This window comes from Balearica regulorum, chromosome 1, assembly GCF_011004875.1.
Source record: "Balearica regulorum gibbericeps isolate bBalReg1 chromosome 1, bBalReg1.pri, whole genome shotgun sequence".
NCBI lineage: Eukaryota > Metazoa > Chordata > Aves > Gruiformes > Gruidae > Balearica > Balearica regulorum.
In genome coordinates, this window is record NC_046184.1 from 218732272 (window position 1) to 218749363 (window position 17092).

At 49.6% G+C, this 17092-nt stretch overlaps 2 protein-coding genes across 2 annotated transcripts in view; both read right to left on the minus strand.

Annotated features, from left to right (window-relative positions):
• Window positions 1–6564: 6564 nt before the first annotated feature.
• LOC104637365 (olfactory receptor 52K2-like) lies at window positions 6565–7713 on the minus strand. The gene has a single exon (XM_010304823.2). It carries the CDS (start codon window positions 7711–7713, stop codon window positions 6667–6669), a length of 1047 nt encoding a protein of 348 aa, XP_010303125.2. The 3' UTR covers window positions 6565–6666.
• Window positions 7714–15337: 7624 nt separating this feature from the next.
• The window catches only part of LOC104637366 (olfactory receptor 51E2-like), a 49762-nt gene continuing 48007 nt past the window's right edge, over window positions 15338–17092 (minus strand). Inside the window, exon 2 of the mRNA XM_075741710.1 lies at window positions 15338–15779. Within this exon, the coding sequence (XP_075597825.1) occupies window positions 15338–15779 (442 nt within the window). The remainder of the gene's footprint in view (window positions 15780–17092) is intronic.

Here is a 17092-nt window from a genome sequence, read left to right on the forward strand (position 1 = left end):
GGAGCCCAGTAACATGGGATTCACTAAAGCACACTTTCTTGGAAGAAATTGTTTGTGGGCATCCAGAGATGGAGAGCCTCCATCCCTTGATATTTGCCCTGGGTATGTGCTAATCATCCTCATGGTTATAACCACACGCTTTTCTTCCCATTTGACATTGCCTGTCTAGTCCTGCCAGTATCCTGCTCTACCTTCCTGTGCTTGGCCGGAGAGCCCTGTGTGGCAGAGTACCTTCATTGCATGCGCGTCCCATCACCAAGGAGTTACTCTTGACGAAAACCTGAAGCGCTGCAAGTTTCTCATCTCTGCTCACTTGTTCCGCTATCTCTTTTATCAAGAGGGGTTTTTTGTACTTCTCCAAGATTTCAACGCGTTTTTTGAAAAAAATATAACCTCTTCCGTTTCCCTCTTATGCATCCAAAATTAAATCCTCGCCCTTTGGGTCTCTGAGCGTGCTGTCAGCTGCTTTCCAGAGCCTCTGTGGCAGGCAGGTCCTTTGAATGACCAAGTCTGCCAATCTCTCTAGGCTGCTCTGCGTGACTTGCCTTTCCCCAGCATTATTTGAGGCACAATTTGTGCTGATTTTGGGACAACTGGTGAAAGTCATACAGAATAACTTCTAGTCTAGAGCCAGCCGCTGTGGCATCCCTGCAGAAACACAAGGTTTTTGTGATGATGGTTCTGACAGCTTCATTTTGAAGTCTCTTAACCATCCAGTTCTTCATCCACTTTGCTGATGCTTCACAGATGTTGCATTTTGTCGGCTCCTCACCTGAAAGCAGCGTGGTGGAGGCACGTTTCTTTTAGATAACTCTGTGTACTGTACTCAAACACACACATGCACACATTGATTGACTAAGCTTGCCTTCTCATCAGAAAATGAAATCAGTTTTGTTTGACAAGAGCTCTTTCCTGCAAAGCCGCGTTGATTGCCATAATTTAATTTGATTCCAATCCTTTAAATCTTTATTGACCAAACCTCCTGTTAACTTCTTGGGCGTTCTGCTGGGCATTGACGTTGGGCTTAGCAATTTGCAGCTAATCACATCATCGTACTTTCTCACTAAAGTAATGGCCCGAGGAAGCGTCTGCAGTCACCACAGCATGCCAGGACTCATAAAAGTTTGGCAGAACAGGCCAAAGACCTCCTTGGCCAACTCAGAGATGCTTATTCCCTCGTGCAAATTACCCAGACCTGCTCCTGTATTTGTTTTCTGTTCTTAGCAGAAGCTATTTAACATCTTTCTGAGCTACCGATCAATTAAATTACATTAAAAAATAAAGTTCTCTGATTGCATTTCTCTATTTGGTAAGCATGGACCTCTCTTCTCCATGCAGAGGGGCAGGTGCCTTTGTCTGCTTTTATCCAATTTCTCTACTTAGCAGCTTCTAAGTCCCATCAGATCCTGACCGGGTCCCCCATTTCACTTTGTCCTCGGTGCTTTAGCTGCAGCTCTCACTGCTCCGTTCACTTTCCTAACCCCCGCTGTCCTTTTCTGCAAGCATGCAGGGCAGCAGGCTTGGCCATTAGCTGAACCCCTTCAAAACATCTCCTAACTTTGCAGTTTCCTGGTCTATATTCCCTCTGCCTTTAAGTTCCCTCAGCTTTGGGAAAAACGGAACTTTAATGAAAAATCAGTACTGCAGGCTGAAATGCATTGAGATCGCTGCCACCGGTTCCTAGGCACCACCAAGTAGTTTAATCCCTCTTTACTCCTCACAGTTAATTAGTGCTGGACGCAGAGCCCTTTGATTGAAGGAATGGTCCCTGCTCTCTCCTGTGACATGTTACGTCTGCTTTGTCACATCTTCCAGACTGAGCTCTCCCCACCTCAAGCCTTGCACCCCTTTCCTCCTCATCGCAGACACCTCGGTGGCAGTGTCACCTCGGTGACACCCACCGCAGCACGGCCCATGCTTCAAACATACCTTCCTACGGAGACAAAACAAGGTTATTTCCGGACGCGGCACAAAATGCTGCCTAACCTGGCTGCTACCGCCGTGTTTGGGACGCGTGTTCGCGTCGAAGGCAAACCTCCAGCCCCAAACGTGCCCTGACCGATGAGCACGTAGCTGGTCTGGTGTGTGCCCCTGGGGTCCTCGCTCCTCCTCCACAAATTGCACCGTGGATGCAGGATACCTCCCCAAAATAATGCACCTCTGTGCCCGATCCTGAGCGAGCTGCACCACGTGTGACATAATCCAGCCTATTTCACCAAATTCTGCCTGTCAGCGAGAACCACCAGCTGCCTGCCCGTGGCTTTCTATTCAGATACCTGCTGCTGTATGCAAGGGATTAAGAACATTATCTGCTGTTGAAAACTTAGTTTGTTTTACAGAAAATGTGTATTTAGCTAATTATGAATTAATTTATACAAACAGAAACAAACCAACTCTTTTGCAGCAAACAATTTCTGGTTTTGGTGAAAAGGTTTGGTATTTATTTGTTTACTTTTTAAAACTGAAGTCCTATTTTTACCTAAAAAAATACTTAAAAAGGCAGAATTCTGCAGAATTCTGCAGCCTTGAGTCTGCAGTTTCATTTAATAAGAAACTTTAAAATTTTGAAAAAACTGCTTTAAAAAAATTTTTTTCTGGCAATTGCCTTTTTTCCTAACTGACTCACACTGTGAATGCCTACAGGCCAGATGCTGAGGTCCCACCAGCCCGCCCGTCCTTAGGCACCTGGAGCAGCCTGCCGTGCCCTGGCTCATGCCAGCCCTGCCATACAGCCACCCACCTTGGTCTCTGCTTGCAGACAGCTGCCACCCTCTGGGACGCTCACGCCGAGAAAGAAACATCTCCTGTGCACAAGGGCTGTGCATAAATCGCCCCAGGCAATGCCGACGGGAGTCTCCTGGATGGAGATTCCCAAGAGCACGAGTACTCTCCAGGCATCTTCTGCAACAACCTCAGCGAGGGGACCTTGGTCCCAAGTCAATGCTCTCTCGTCTAATTTCTTTTACAAATGAGGTGCTAGGAGATGACCAAGCCAGACAGGAAGAGGCTGCGCAAGTCGTCTCCAGCAGAATGAAAGACCTGCTTTGTGTTTTTGCCTGGAGCAATGCAAGTGCGGTTTCATTTCTGGCTCTGCTGAACCAGTAGCTGGAAGTGTCTCCCGGCTCTGATTTCAATGCCATGCCATGGCATGAGCTGTCCTTGCCCTCACCAGACTCCCTCCCCAAGCCCTAGGCAGCATAAGACTGAAATGTGCAAATTCAGTATAGCAAAAAATGCAAATTCAGGATAGCAGAAACATTCTGTCAACTGTTTTTTCAAGATGTCAGGGAAAAGCACAGCAGAAAGGCAGATAAACATTAGAAAGACAGGAAAAAATATTTTTGACGTGGGGAATGACACATCCAAACCAGTTTTGAAACTGAATGCATTTAACGGAGTTTTATTTTTAAATGAATGTAGAAGTGAGGACTAAACATGATGCTTTGGGTGGGATTCATCTGAATGAACACAGGTGGCAGTTGTAAACATGATGTCAGTCTATAACTGGAGCTAGTTCTCCAGATTGCCTCCCATTTTTAAGAAGGGAAACAAGGAAGACCCAGGGAACTACAGACCGGTCAGTCTCAACTCTGTGCCTGGCAAGATCATGGAGCGGATCCCCCTGGAAACTATGCTCAGGCACATGGAAAATAAGGAGGTGATTGGTAACAGCCAACATGGCTTCACTAACAGCAAAACACACCTGACAAATTTGGTGGCCTTCTACGATGGGGTTACAGTGTTGGTGGACAAGGGAAGAGTGACAGATGTCATCTACCTGGACTTGTGCAAAGCATTTGACACTGTCCCACATGACATCCTTGTCTCTAAACTGGAGAGACATGGATTTGATGGATGGACCACTCGGTGGGTAAGGCCTTGGCTGGATGGTCGCACTCAGAGAGCTGTGGTCAATGGCTCAATGTCCAAGTGGACACCAGTGACAAGTGGTGTTCCTCAGGGGTCGGTACTGGGACTGGCGGTGTTTAAGGTCTTTATCAGTGACATGGACAGTGGGATCGAGTGCACCCTCAGCAAGTTTGCCAACGACACCAACCTGTGTGGTGGGTTGACATGCTGGAGGGAAGGGATGCCAGAGGGACTTGGACAGGCTGGAGAGGTGGGACCATGCAAACTGTGTGAAGTTCAACAAGGCCAAGGGCAAGGTCCTGCACGTGGGTGAGGGCAATCCCAAGCACAACTCCAGGCTGGGGGGGGCAATGGATGGAGAGCAGCCCTGAGGAGAAGGACTTGGGGGTGTTGGGGGACGAGAAGCTCAGCATGACCCAGCAATGTGCGCTGGCAGCCCAGAAAGCCAACCATGTCCTGGGCTGCGTGTCCAGCAGCGTGAGCAGCAGGTCGAGGGAGGGGATTCTGCCCCTCTGCTCCGCTCTGCTGAGACCCCCCTGCAGTGCTGCGTCCAGCTCGGGGGTCCCCAGGACAAGAAGGATCTGGCATCCAGCTCAGACTTAACAGACTCACTGATACCTGGCTCACAAATCTCAGCCTGCTTCCTGGCTGGTGTTTCCTGCTTGATGTTTGCTGGTGATTGCACACTCATGTACGTATGCACCCCACGTGTGCACCCCAGTCTCTCCAGGTGCCGGCAGCCCAGGCTTCTGGGCTCTTATGGTCCGTGGTCCTCGCTCCAGCAGCTGGTGCTCATCCCTCGGTGCTCACACACGCACACAGATTAGGGGACCCTCACCCAGGGATGCTGTTAGAAATGGAGTTTAATGAGAAGAAAGGTCAGACTGTGCTGATCGGGCATACAGCATGGACAGACAAGACAAGCAAATTGACCAACAGCCTGTTTACATGTAACTGGACTCTTTCATCCCCTTATCCCTCTGTTCCCCTACACTTGTTTGCCCCCAAGCCTCCTTATCCCTCCCATTCCCAGCTTTTGGTTCCTCCTCTAAACATCCCGTGTCTGAGTGCTGCACAGTCCCAAACTGCTCTTCCTGGCACCTCATACCGATTGTGTCCTGTCCCCCACCCCCGTAGGCAGTACCCCATGTCAGTTTGCCAGCAGGGAGACCCACTGCATTGACCAACTTGGAGGTCCCACACGTGCCCATGGGCTGAGCATCCTCCTGGGGAGCAGATGGGCTGGGGGCTCTGCTGGCTCTGAGCAGGATATTGGGGTTCCCCTGCCTGCCATGTTCCTCTGCTCCTTTAGGTTTATGGAGGTGAACCTTCAATCACACAACCCGACAGCGTCGGCACCCAGCAGAAAGATCCCTGCTGCAGATCCCTGCAGGACGATGGCATCCATGGTTGTTGTGGTTTGACCCCAGTAGGCAGCTAAGCCCCACACAGCCGCTCACTCACACCCCACAGTGGGCTGGGGGAGAGAATCGGAAGAGTAAAAGTGTGAAAATTATTGGGTTGAAGTAAAGACAGTTTAATAATAAAAATGCAAAAAATCCCCAAACCAGAACTAGCCGCCACAAAGAAAATTAAACCCTAGAAAAACAAGTGATGGAAAACCTGCAATTGCTCCCCACCAGCTGACCAATGCCCAGCCAGTCCCTGAGCAACAGCAGCCCTGGAAAAGCTCCCCTCAAGTTTTTATTGCTGAGTGTGATGTCATATGGCCTGGGAAATCCCTTCGGTGAGTTGGGGTCAGCTGTCCCAGCTCCGTCCACTCCCAGCTCCTTGTGCACCCCAAGGCTCCTCACGGGCAGGGCAGGGTGAGGAGCAGAAAAGGTCTTGATGCTGTGCAAGCGCTGCTCAGCAATAGCTAAAACATGGATGTGCTATCATCAACATTGCTTTCATCACAAGTCCAAAACACAACCTCACACAAGCTACTATCAAGAAAATTAACTCCATCCCAGGTCAAACCCGTTCCATGGTGCACGGAGAGGGCTGGTGGAGCAGTGCAGAGCCCTCTGTCCCTGCGCAGGACAGAGGTGCAGCGAAGCCCAGAGAGCAGCGGGCACCTGAGCTGTCCGTGCTGGCCTCCATGGCACTTCTCCTGCGCAGAGGGACTGACTGCCACTTCCACTGGGGAGACTTTACCTATTACAGCATGAAGAAGTTGTCAAGGAGATGGCAACTGCATGCTGCTGAATTGATGCTCTGCCGTAGCCCCACTTTAGGGGAGGAAACAGAGTCAGAGCGGTGCTCAGGTAATTTACTTTGGTGACAGATAAAGTGTGTGCTGTGTTTGTGCACCCAGGACGGTAGTGACTGTGTGTGGGTACCTGCTCCCCAGGGCTGACAGACCACCAAGAGGGAGGGGATGTTCTCAGCAACCTGGTCTGACCTCCTAGGTGACCCTGCTTTGAGCAGGAGCTTGGACTAGAGACCTCCTGATGTCCCTTGCAGCCTCAGTTATCCCGTGGCCCTGTGATCCCATGTCCTCTACATCTCTTGGCATGGCTCTGCTGCACATAAAGTGATATGTTAAGGAAACAGCTATTTTCTGTGCTTCAGCTGCATTAGCTCATTTTGCCAGAACGAGGTCAGGTGGTGGCTGCAATCCTTATTTATGTTGGAAGATCTGGAGGAACTGGACCACCCAGAGGTGCTGTGCCAAGGTCACTGCCTTGTGCTAGGGACAGGCAGAACAACCAGCAGAAGCCCTTGATGTTGACCTTAGTTCAGTGGGTGCCAACATTTCCTGGGGCACCTGTGGCTCTGAATGGACACTAAGAGCTACTCCAAGGTCCAGCAGAGGTTTTGACCATTCTGGGAAATGGATTTTGTCTTCATGAGTCCCAGTCCTGTGCCCTTAAGGCCAGGCCCTATCCCTCCTGCCACAGGTCTCCTCCTGGAGATCATCCTGCGTGCTCCATCACGAATCTGCTTCGTCTTGATGCCATAGATCAGGGGGTTGAATGCCGGTGGGATGAGGAGGTAGATATCAGCCAATAGGACCTGGACATGGGGCGGGAGCTCCTGGTGGTACCTCTCCATGTACATGGAGAGCAGCCCAGGGATGTAGAAGAGGGCCATGACACAGACGTGTGAGCCGCAGGTGCTGAAAGCTTTTTTACGAGCTTGTGGGGAGGAGAGGCTGAGCACAGCTCGGAGGATGAGTGCGTACGAGAGGGCGATGAGGAGCGAGTCAAAGCTGCCCACGTAGGTAGAGATGGAGAGGCTGTAGGTGTTGCTGAAGGCAGCGTCCCCACAGGACAGTTTGAGCACGGCCATGTGCTCACAGTACGAGTGGTCCACGACTGCTGGGCTGCAGAGAGGCAGGTGGCGAATCTGGACGGTGAGGGGGCTCATGAAAACCACGGCCCTGAGCAAGGTAGCCAAGCCAATGGCAGCCACAACAGGGCTAGTCAGGATGGACAAGTACCGCAGTGGATTGCAGATGGCCATGTAGCGGTCAAAGGTCATTGCCACCAGCACCCCTGACTCCATCACAGAGAAAGCGTGAACAAAGTACATCTGGGTAAGACAAGCATCCAGGCTGATGGCAGTGAAGTGAAACCAGAAGATGCCCAGCATTTTGGGGGTGATGGAGGTGGACATCACAAGGTCAATGACAGCCAGCATGGACAGGAAGAGGAACATGGGCAGGTGCAGGCTGGGCTCAGCCTTTATCACGCACAGGAGGGTGCTGTTCCCAGCCAGGGTGATGAGGTACATGATGCAGAAGGGGATGGCGATCCAGTAGTGCAGGTGCTGCAGCCCCGGGATGCCCATCAGGTGCAGCTCCAACAGCGAGGCATTGGTGGGATGCGAGTGGAGCATGGTGGTCACTGCAGGAGCCGGAGTGAGGAGAGCCCAGGCACACAAGGACAGCCATACCCTGGGTCACACCAAAGGTCCATCCAGTCTCAGATTCTATGTCCAGCATCAAAAGCAGATCCTTAGGGAAGAATATGAGAAAGGAAATATATCATCACACTTTTCCTATGTGGTTTCCCAGCTTCCAACAATTTGAAGCTCTGGGACTTCCTGGACTGGATGTGTTTTTTTCCATTTTAATTAACCCCATCCCAGAAACCCATCTAGCCTCTTCTGTGCGAAATTTTAGCACCCACATCATCTTTTAGCAAGGAGTTTCACAAACTAATGGTGCCTTTTGTGAAACAACCCCTTCCTTTTCTTCTGAGCCTGACATTTGCTAGTGTCATTTGAGGACCCATATATCAAAACAGGCAGAGAAGGGTTAGTCAAACCCTTGTTCTTCCTCCACATGCCACCATGAGACATGGAAGTAAGTAAACCTCAGATGATGGAAGTTTTATTCCAGACGTGCAAGATCATTTTTAACCTCTCCATCAGCACCTACTGTTTGATTTCCCACCTTCGTCTCCCATTTGTCTTGCTCTCTATCCAGAAAGATGAAGCTGAAAAGGACTTTCTGGGTCACAGACCTGAGTGCTTGTTGCTTTAGGTGTGTCAGCTTATCTTACCCAGGAAAAACAGAAGCCAGCATCCTAGGATATTTTGCTTTCATGCATCTGCTGGAAGACAGCTCCAACCCTCCACCCTGCTCCAACAACTGGGAAATTACCTCTGCTTTCCTCTCTCAGTGTGTGCTCCTAGTTGTACAAGCAGTTTTCCTCTTTACACCTTCCTTTAAAGCACCTTTCTTGGCCGTGCCTGGTTAGACTCATGCAGACGAGGTCTCACAAAGGGGTCTCGGATGATGCACAACAGTTTGCCCAAGACCAGTTTTTGAAGAGCTCCACTTTACATGTGGTTTCAATACTCCCACGCTTTTGAGGTCCAGTTGCCTACATCACTTTCACCTTGAGAAGAAGAGGCACTGGGGTTTCTGTTTCCCAGGCATGCACCCCATCTCTCAGCCAGATTAATTGCTGTTTTCCAGCAGGACCTTGCAGGCAGAGTTTGACATGTCCAGAAAGCATCACATTATCAAGGGTAGATCTTCCCAGGCAAATCTGATTGCTTGCTTTCTTGTCATTTATGAAACATGTTAGCAGATTAAAGTTTCTGAGCAAATCATACACTCAGAATTGCTTGTTTAGTGGATCACACTTAAGTAGGATGAATGTGAAGGGCAGGGGCAAAGGACTAAGCTGGAGGTCTGCAGATTGAAGTGCAACGTGATGGGCACTTTATGGAAAACAATGTCAAAGTAGAGGGAGTTCAGAAATAAGGATGAAAGTTAAGCTGGAGAGCTGAGGGGACTGGCTCAGCTGGGGAATGGTCTTGAGAAGAGCCTTGAAACATGTTAAAGGCTACAGTGAAGTGGAAAGGAATAATTGTCCTACATGTCCTCTGCAGAGACAAGTCAGGGGTTTAAATCCCAGAAAGAGTAGGAGAAATTCAGTCTAGGCTTAAAGAAAATTTCTCTGATGGTATGCACTGACGAAGATAGAGCTGCCGTGCCCAAGGAGACTGACACTCCACTTTTGCAGATGACCAAGCAGGACAAAAATCTGTTAGGGATGACCCTGGTACAGCCACCTTGTACTGGCAAGGGTGCCAGATTGGAACAGGTTTTGTCCCTACCTGTTCTGTAAGACTTCTGAAGGTGGTCCATGGAGTGACTGCAGAAACACCTTCGAAACCCACACACACACATTCCCTCACCACTCCACCCAGCCACGCATTCCCATTCCTGAAAGCAGGAAAACAGAATGGAGGAGAATAAAAGCTCTATGTCTGCAGATAAAAATCTACCCTTAAATTTATTCAGTTGTAAAGCAAACTCCCTGAGATGACAATGTGCAAGCTGGTCTGAGAATTTTCTTTTGCAAGAAGCCACATTTGTCTAAGATTTTTTTCAAAACTCATGGAGCTTTTTTTTTTTTATAGAGAATGTGGTCAACAAACCTGGGACTGGAGAGGGTCATGGGGACTTTTCAGACTCTTTTCTTATTTTTTTAAGTTTATAAAGAAAAGACTGCAGCAGCAAATCCTCTTGTGCTGCTTCTATTTAAAATCCTTGCACCGATGGATTTCCTACCTGTCTGGCTGCTGCAGGTTTCTCCAGATAAATCAGCAGGTGCCCAACTCACCCAGCCCCTGCGGGAGCGATGCTGGCCAGCCCTGCTTCCACCGGGTAAGTCATCTGCTTCTCTGACCCAGCAGCTTGTAGCGGTGGAAACGTTTATAAGTTTGCTGAGAGGAATCCCTGGGGTGTCTGTCTCGTGGCTCAAGAACTCGTAAGTCCACGTGCGCGCGCACACACACACACACACACGTGTACAGCTGCCTGGCTCATTTACTGACTAACCTCCTAATTCACTTTGTTTAATTGAGAAGATAATGTTGCCAATCCCATATAGTGCTTATAACCCTTGCAGTAGGTTGAACGCTTCCTCACCCTTTGAGCCTGCAGCCTTCCAAACACAAGTCCCTGAGCCTGGCATCGTCAGCTCCCTCTTCCTGGGACAATGAATCTTCCCAGATGTGAATGAGGTCTGGGTCTCCTTCCGTGGTCTGTGTGACCATGAGATGGAGCTCCTAGTTGTCTCCATCCTGCCAGAGGCTGCGAGCTAGGAGAGAGATGTCCTGTCCCACACCTCTAAGACATCCTCTAAGACAACAGCAGCTAGATAGAAATCATGTGGCAGACCAATTCTGGCCACTTTGACCTAATTGAGACTAATTTTGCCTAAGTTTCCTTCTTCTGCAAAGCCAGGGTTTGCCATGGAACCCCCCCTGGCCAAAGAGGGCTGGCAGTGCATGGTGACAGGGCTGCTGAAAGCAGTGGTGTGCTTCCCTGAAGGGGATGAGAAGAGTTGCACCAAGCCTGGCTGGGTGTCCCCAGGGAAGGGGAAGGTGGGGTGATACTGGGAGCAGTGGCAATGGTGGGGCCAATCAGGATGTCAGAGTAGCGCAGAAGGTTGCAGATGGCCAAGTATCGGTCAAAGGCCATGGTGAGCAGGACCCCTGACTCCACTGTGGACAAGCTGTGGATGAAGAATATCTGGGCCACACAGCCCTCAAACTCAATCTCGTGGAAGCAGAACTAGAAGGTGCTCAGGAGCTTGGGCATGGTGGAAGCGGTGAGCACGATGTCAATGGCAGCCAGCACGGAGAGGAAGTAAAACATGGGCAGGTGCAGGCTTGGGTCCATCCTAATCCCTAGGAGGAGTGTGATGTTCCCCAGCAGTGCGATGAAGTACATGGTGCAGAATGGGAAGGCAATACAGAACTGAGCATCCTCCGCCCCAGGGATGACTGTCAGGGTGAAGGACAAGGGACTGGAGTAATTTGGGTAGGACATGAGGCACTGCTGCAGAGCTGGAAAGGAAGCCACAGGAACAGTTGGCATAGATGGGGAGAAGAGCGAGCTGTAGCAAGCATGCTGTGGACTCCAGCCACTTCTCAGGCACACAGACCTGTGATCACATCCGCCTGCCTCTTATCAAGGTTCATTAGCAAGATGCAAACACACGTTGTCTTAGCCCAAACATATGGGAGTTATCTATCTTCTCCTCCCATCCTGGACTGGCGTCTGGCTGTTGTCCCCACCCCTCCACTCCATAGTTTGGGAGTTACGAACTAAAAGTTGAGTACATTTAGTTGCCATCAGTAATCTTAGTAAATCTAAGATGGGAGAAGGGGAAGATCCAGAATACTTTGAGGATGCAGCTCAGCAGGACTGCAGCCACTCATACACCTCTGCAGGTGTAAGCCATATCCCTTCCTGGGCTGGCGTGATTCCCACCCTCGGAAATTGCAGCAGATGTATATCTGCAACAGCATTGTTTGCTGCCCAGAGCATTTTTGCTGTGAGAGCCAATGCCCGTGGAAGCAGCGCACTGACCCCGGGCATCCCCCAGCTACGTGCCCTGCTTCAGGCCAGCGCTGTCGGCTGTGGGGCTGTCCCCGCTGGAGCCCAAATCCAAACCACCTCGCTGGAGTCCCTCTCTGAATCCCACCTGCAGGGTCCCTGTCTCCTGCATTAGGAAGGAAAATCAGTGTCATGGACAAAACTGCCGTGAGGCTGCAGTGCTGGTCCCTTCCAGCACTAACCCTCCCACGGTGCACGTCCCTCCTTTTCCTCAAGCCCTTGCCAAAAGAAAGAAATGTTGTTAATTGTCCCTGTTTTACCGGGAAAACAGAGGCACAGAAGGGTTAAATCAGCCTGCTGGCAGTATGGGAATTAGATGCAAGTTTCTCAGGCACTCGTACCCTTTGTTTTCCCCAACATACCAAAAGGCCAGAATTCATCTCCTTGGCTTTACAGACATTTGACTTCCTTGACCCCTAAATAGTTTCATCTCTCCTCCACATGACACAAACCAACAGGCATTTCAGTCTGTTTCTAGTCATTGCTATTTGCAATGTAAGGCCAAGCCAATATTGTGAAAATACTGCCAAGACAATGTTATTTATAATAGTTTATTGCAAAGAGGAGACTGTTTGCAGTGTAGTCAGCTACCTCGGCTATAAATTCAGGGAGGCAGAGCCACAGCTGGCAGAAGCCAGTCCAGCAGGAAATCTGTCTCGTGCTAGAATTATTTATCTGGAATGGGCAAACACATCTGAGATCCTGTAATCCTGGGCTTGGAAAAAAAGAAGATCCTCCCTCCCTCCTCTCTGTCAGAGGTAATTGATCTACAAATCCTGTGTACTGTTCTGGGCAGTGTTACCGGTACTTCATCTTGTATAATAAAGCTATCCGGATTATTAGATAATGCTATTCAACAAGCATCAGGCTCAGTTTTTACTGGGTCCTTTTCATGTATGTTCACAGTGCTGTGCTAGTTCTGTGCCCTTAGCAGGCTCTGATTTCTTGGGTACACGTAAACACACGAAATACCAAGGAAGCAACCTCTTTAGCTCAGTCTCCCTGACCATTTGGGTCATGGAAAGACGCTGTCCCCACTGCACTTCAGTTTCATCCACGTTACACCGGACCTCCTCTACATCTCATGCATCCTCTTGACGTGCCCTGCAGCCACGGTGACAGTGTGCTAGCAATCAAAGGTGCCTCCGGACCCCGGACACACAAGGTGACAGGCAGCTACTGCCACGTCCCAGCCCTACACAGAGCATCTCACCCGGAGGAGCTCTTCCTTCATCTCATCACCTCCAACCCAGCCTCGCATGGACCTCTCACTTCTACCACCAGCCCCCAAGAACAACTGCAGTTGCAGCCTACGTATAAATGCCATGTTAGGAAGATATTGTGATTTTGGCTATTTGTGAGTTGTACATGCAACAGGGATGGGAGCGGCACTTTCAGACTCGGTGCTGCTCAAGTGGAGCAGCGCTTTCAGGCCTGTTGACACACTTTTGAGCATTTTCTTTGCGCTTCATTGGCGGGAAAAGCTGACAGAGTTTTATTTTGTGTGATTCAGTAGTTCAGTAACTTGTGAAGTGACGAGTTTTGGTCACTGCAGTAGATTTTCTAGAAACAGGGGACATTACCAGGCACCTTGACCTAGCTTGCTGTATCCCATTAGATTTGTTGCAAAATTATTGTACTTTATTTTTAAACAGTGAAACAGATTAAAATACCCTCAGAGAACGAGCTGCTCGGTATTGAAAAAAGTGCAAAAGGAGTGTAAATCTGTGGTTGCTAGCATGCTGGCAAAGCTTCCCTGACTTCGTAAGGAAGGAGTAGATCCTGGTACTTGAAGTTGACATTTTAACTCTTTCCTCACTCATTTTTGTCAGCTCTGCCCCTCTGCAGCTAAGCAATAATCATTACATTTACCAGATTTGATGCACTTAACATTTTGTGTCATTCTTAGACATTGTAAATCTACCAGCCGTGCAGTCTGACCCTGTGAAAAACATATAGCCAACGCTTTTTGCAACCACATGCTGATCTGACTGTGCTAACAGCCACCCAGCACTCCTGATCAGCGTACAGCCTGTCATGACAGAAACATCCCTTGAATTTTGGGTGTTAAGAGAGCTACAGTCTAGTCCATACCCCTTCCCCAGTATAAGATCAAAAGTATTTTCTGATATAGATAAATGTATGAGCTGATCTCCCATTGCAGAAACTCTATACTTTCCCCAAATCACCCATTTCAGAGCATTTTCCCAGCATCAAGCCTGTATCTCACTGGAGCTCATGACTTTTGTCCTTTCCACAGAATCACAGAACCACAGACGGGTTTGGGTGGGCAGGGACCTCCCAGCCCATCCAGTGCCACCCCTGCCATGGGCAGGGACACCCTCCACTAGCCCAGCTTGCCCAAAGCCCCATCCAACCTGGCCTTCAACACTGCCAGGGAGCCAGGGGCAGCCACAGCTTCTCGGGGCACCCTGTGCCAGGGCCTCAGCACCCTCACGGGGAAGGATTTCTGCCTCCCATCCCATCTCCATCTCCCCTCCTGCAGCTTCAGGCCATTCCCCTTGGCCTGTCCCTCCCTGCCCTTGGCACCAGCCCCTCTCCAGCTTTCCTGGAGCCCCTGCAGGGACTGGAAGGGGCTCTAAGGTCTCCCCGCAGCCTTCTCTTCTCCAGGCTGAACCAGCCCAACTCTCTCAGCCTGTCTCCAGAGCAGAGGTGCTCCAGACCAGTGTGGGTCCTCCGTGGTCCACACTCCCTTCGGTGGGAGTGCTTCTACCACCGTGGAGCACCTCCTGTTTCTCTGACCTTGGTGGTCCCCTTGCTGTTTCTCACTTTTTTTGTTCACTCCTCCTCTCTTAGTCTGACAATTTCTGCCCTTTCTTAAATATGTTTTCAGAGGCACCACAAACTCCCCTGGCTGGCTCAGCTTTGCTGCATGATGGATCTGTTCCTGATCCAGCTGGAACCATCTGTGCCCGGCACAGCGCAATCCTGGACCTCCCTCCTGGCCATCCCTGCAGCCCCCTCTGTTACCCAAACCTTACCACCTACACCCAGTACACCTCCCCACAAATATCTTGAGTTGCTATTTACAAATATTGTTTTGCTTTGTGCTGTGTGGATAATGAGTTAATTAGTTCCTAATTCAGGAAATTAAGCTCTTAATCAGATTTGTGCTAGAAATTTCTGCTTCCACAAAGTGGTATTTACATGTTCCTTCCAAAAGTAATTTTCTGAATTATAGGCAGTGAATAAATGCAAGGAAAAGAAGACACAGTGAAAAGTTAATATTAAAGTGTTTTATACTGTCTGTCTGTCCCAGTGCCTTTCTGGGACGCACTGTGATGTGCTGCAAGGAAAAGAACAAGTCCCAGCTAAACGTTAACTCCTGAAGGGCTCCGACTGCATCCATAAAGCCATCAATCTGCCAAGCTTGTGTAGTCTTTCACTACAGTACTAGTGCTTGCTGCACAATGTATATTTACTCTACAATTTGCAGTCATAAATTATTGTTATTTGTGTTGTGATAGTGACTAAGAGTCTGCCAAGGGCTAAGGCAGCATGCTGGATAGTCAAAGAAAAGGAGCACATTCCCCATCCTCAAAGCTAAATCAAGAAAAGTCAAGAGCTGGGTGCAGTTCAATGGGCAGTTCTGCCATTGGAGGATTTAACTGAAATCAGGATCCTCCTCTGCATCTGCTTGGTCCTCACCCCGTAGATGATGGGGTTGAGCACAGCGGGCACCAGGATGTAGATGTGCCCCATGATGATATGGACCAGTGGAGCCAGGTCCTTCCCAAACCTGTGCACCACGGACAGCCCAATCAGGGGCACATAGAAGGCCAGGACCACGCAGATATGGGCAATGCAGGTGCTGAACACCTTCAGCCTCTCCTTCCACAATGCCAGCCGCAAGACAGCCTTGAGGATGAGGACGTAGGAGAGGCAGATGAGGATGGCATCCAGCCCCATGACCAGCAGGATGGCGGTGAGGCCGTATACCACACTGGGGGTGGTGTTGGCGCAGGCCAGGTTCATCACATCCTGGTGCAGGCAGAAGGAGTGTGACAGCACCCGGGAGCTGCAGAAGGGATGGGGCAGAGCAGGGCTTGTTTCTGTCTCTCCTCTGGAGCCAGGGGGTGTTCTGGCAGTCTTTAGAACGCTAAGTGTGCTTATTTTTTTAAACTGAAATAATGTTACAAGCATGAGAGCTGCACTGTAGTAGCCCCAGAGCAGTGCTTTTATAGTGGGAAACAGGCGTGCGTGCTATCAGAGTCACAGAGTCGCTGAGGCTGGCAGGGACCTCTGGAGATCGTCCTGGCCAACCACTCTGCTCAGGCAGGGTCACCCAGAGCAGGTTGCCCAGGACCGTGTACACCTGGGGTTTGTGTATCTCCAAGGATGGAGACTATACAGCCTCTCTGGGCAACCTGTGCCAGTGTTTGATTAACCTCATCATAAAAAAAAAAAAATATATTTGTTATGTTTAAATGGAATTTCCTGGTTTTTTCTAGTTTGTGCCCATTCCCTCTTGTCCTTTCACTGGATACCACTGAGAAGAATGTGGCTTTGTCTTCATTACTCCATCTCACCAGGTATCTATACAGATTAAGAAGGCACGCTCAACGCACAGAATATCTTTGCCAAGGGAAACAGCCCTTTGACAGGGACAACGCCTCCCTTAAAGGTGCTTGAGACTCAGAAAAGACAATAGTTTGCATTGGTAACTATTCATATAGAACATACTGCCTATGGGACCACCAGCAGGTCAGCACTACTCTGTGGGTTATTTATTATCTACCTTAGAAGCAACTGGGATGAGTCATTCACCAGGGCTACTTCATGTACTAGTCATGCCCTTTGCTGTGTTGTGTCCTCACCGCTGTGCCCTGGAGGAACATCACTGATGTGGAGCCCAGACCCACTGCACCAGTGTGGAGCAGTGGGTGCATGCCTGGTTTTGAGGACTCATAGATTGCTTCAAACTATGCAGCTGTGAGGGGAAAGGAGAGATTTGAGGGTTAAAGGCACCGACTGTGGCTTAGGCAAACTGGAGCTGGAGAACTGGTGTAAGTTGCAAAAGGGCTGGAGACACTGCTGTTCCTGGCTGTTGAAAGTGTAAAGCAAAGTCTGCTCAGAGTGTTGAGACAACAGCAACGGGGACAGTGATGTGGATTTCAGAAGAAATTCCAATCTGGTCATTTTTGAAAATAACTGTCCTTAATGAGACACCACCTAGGTACTGATGGTGACCTGCTCCCTGTAACCCAGCTGAGCAATTCCTGTGTTTGGCAAAATTCTTCCTTCTGCTTTTCTGTTCTGTGCCATTGCCCTGCAGTGATGAGGGAGTGACTCATCTAGGCTTCCCTCAATAGCCCTTCTTTTAACCGCAGA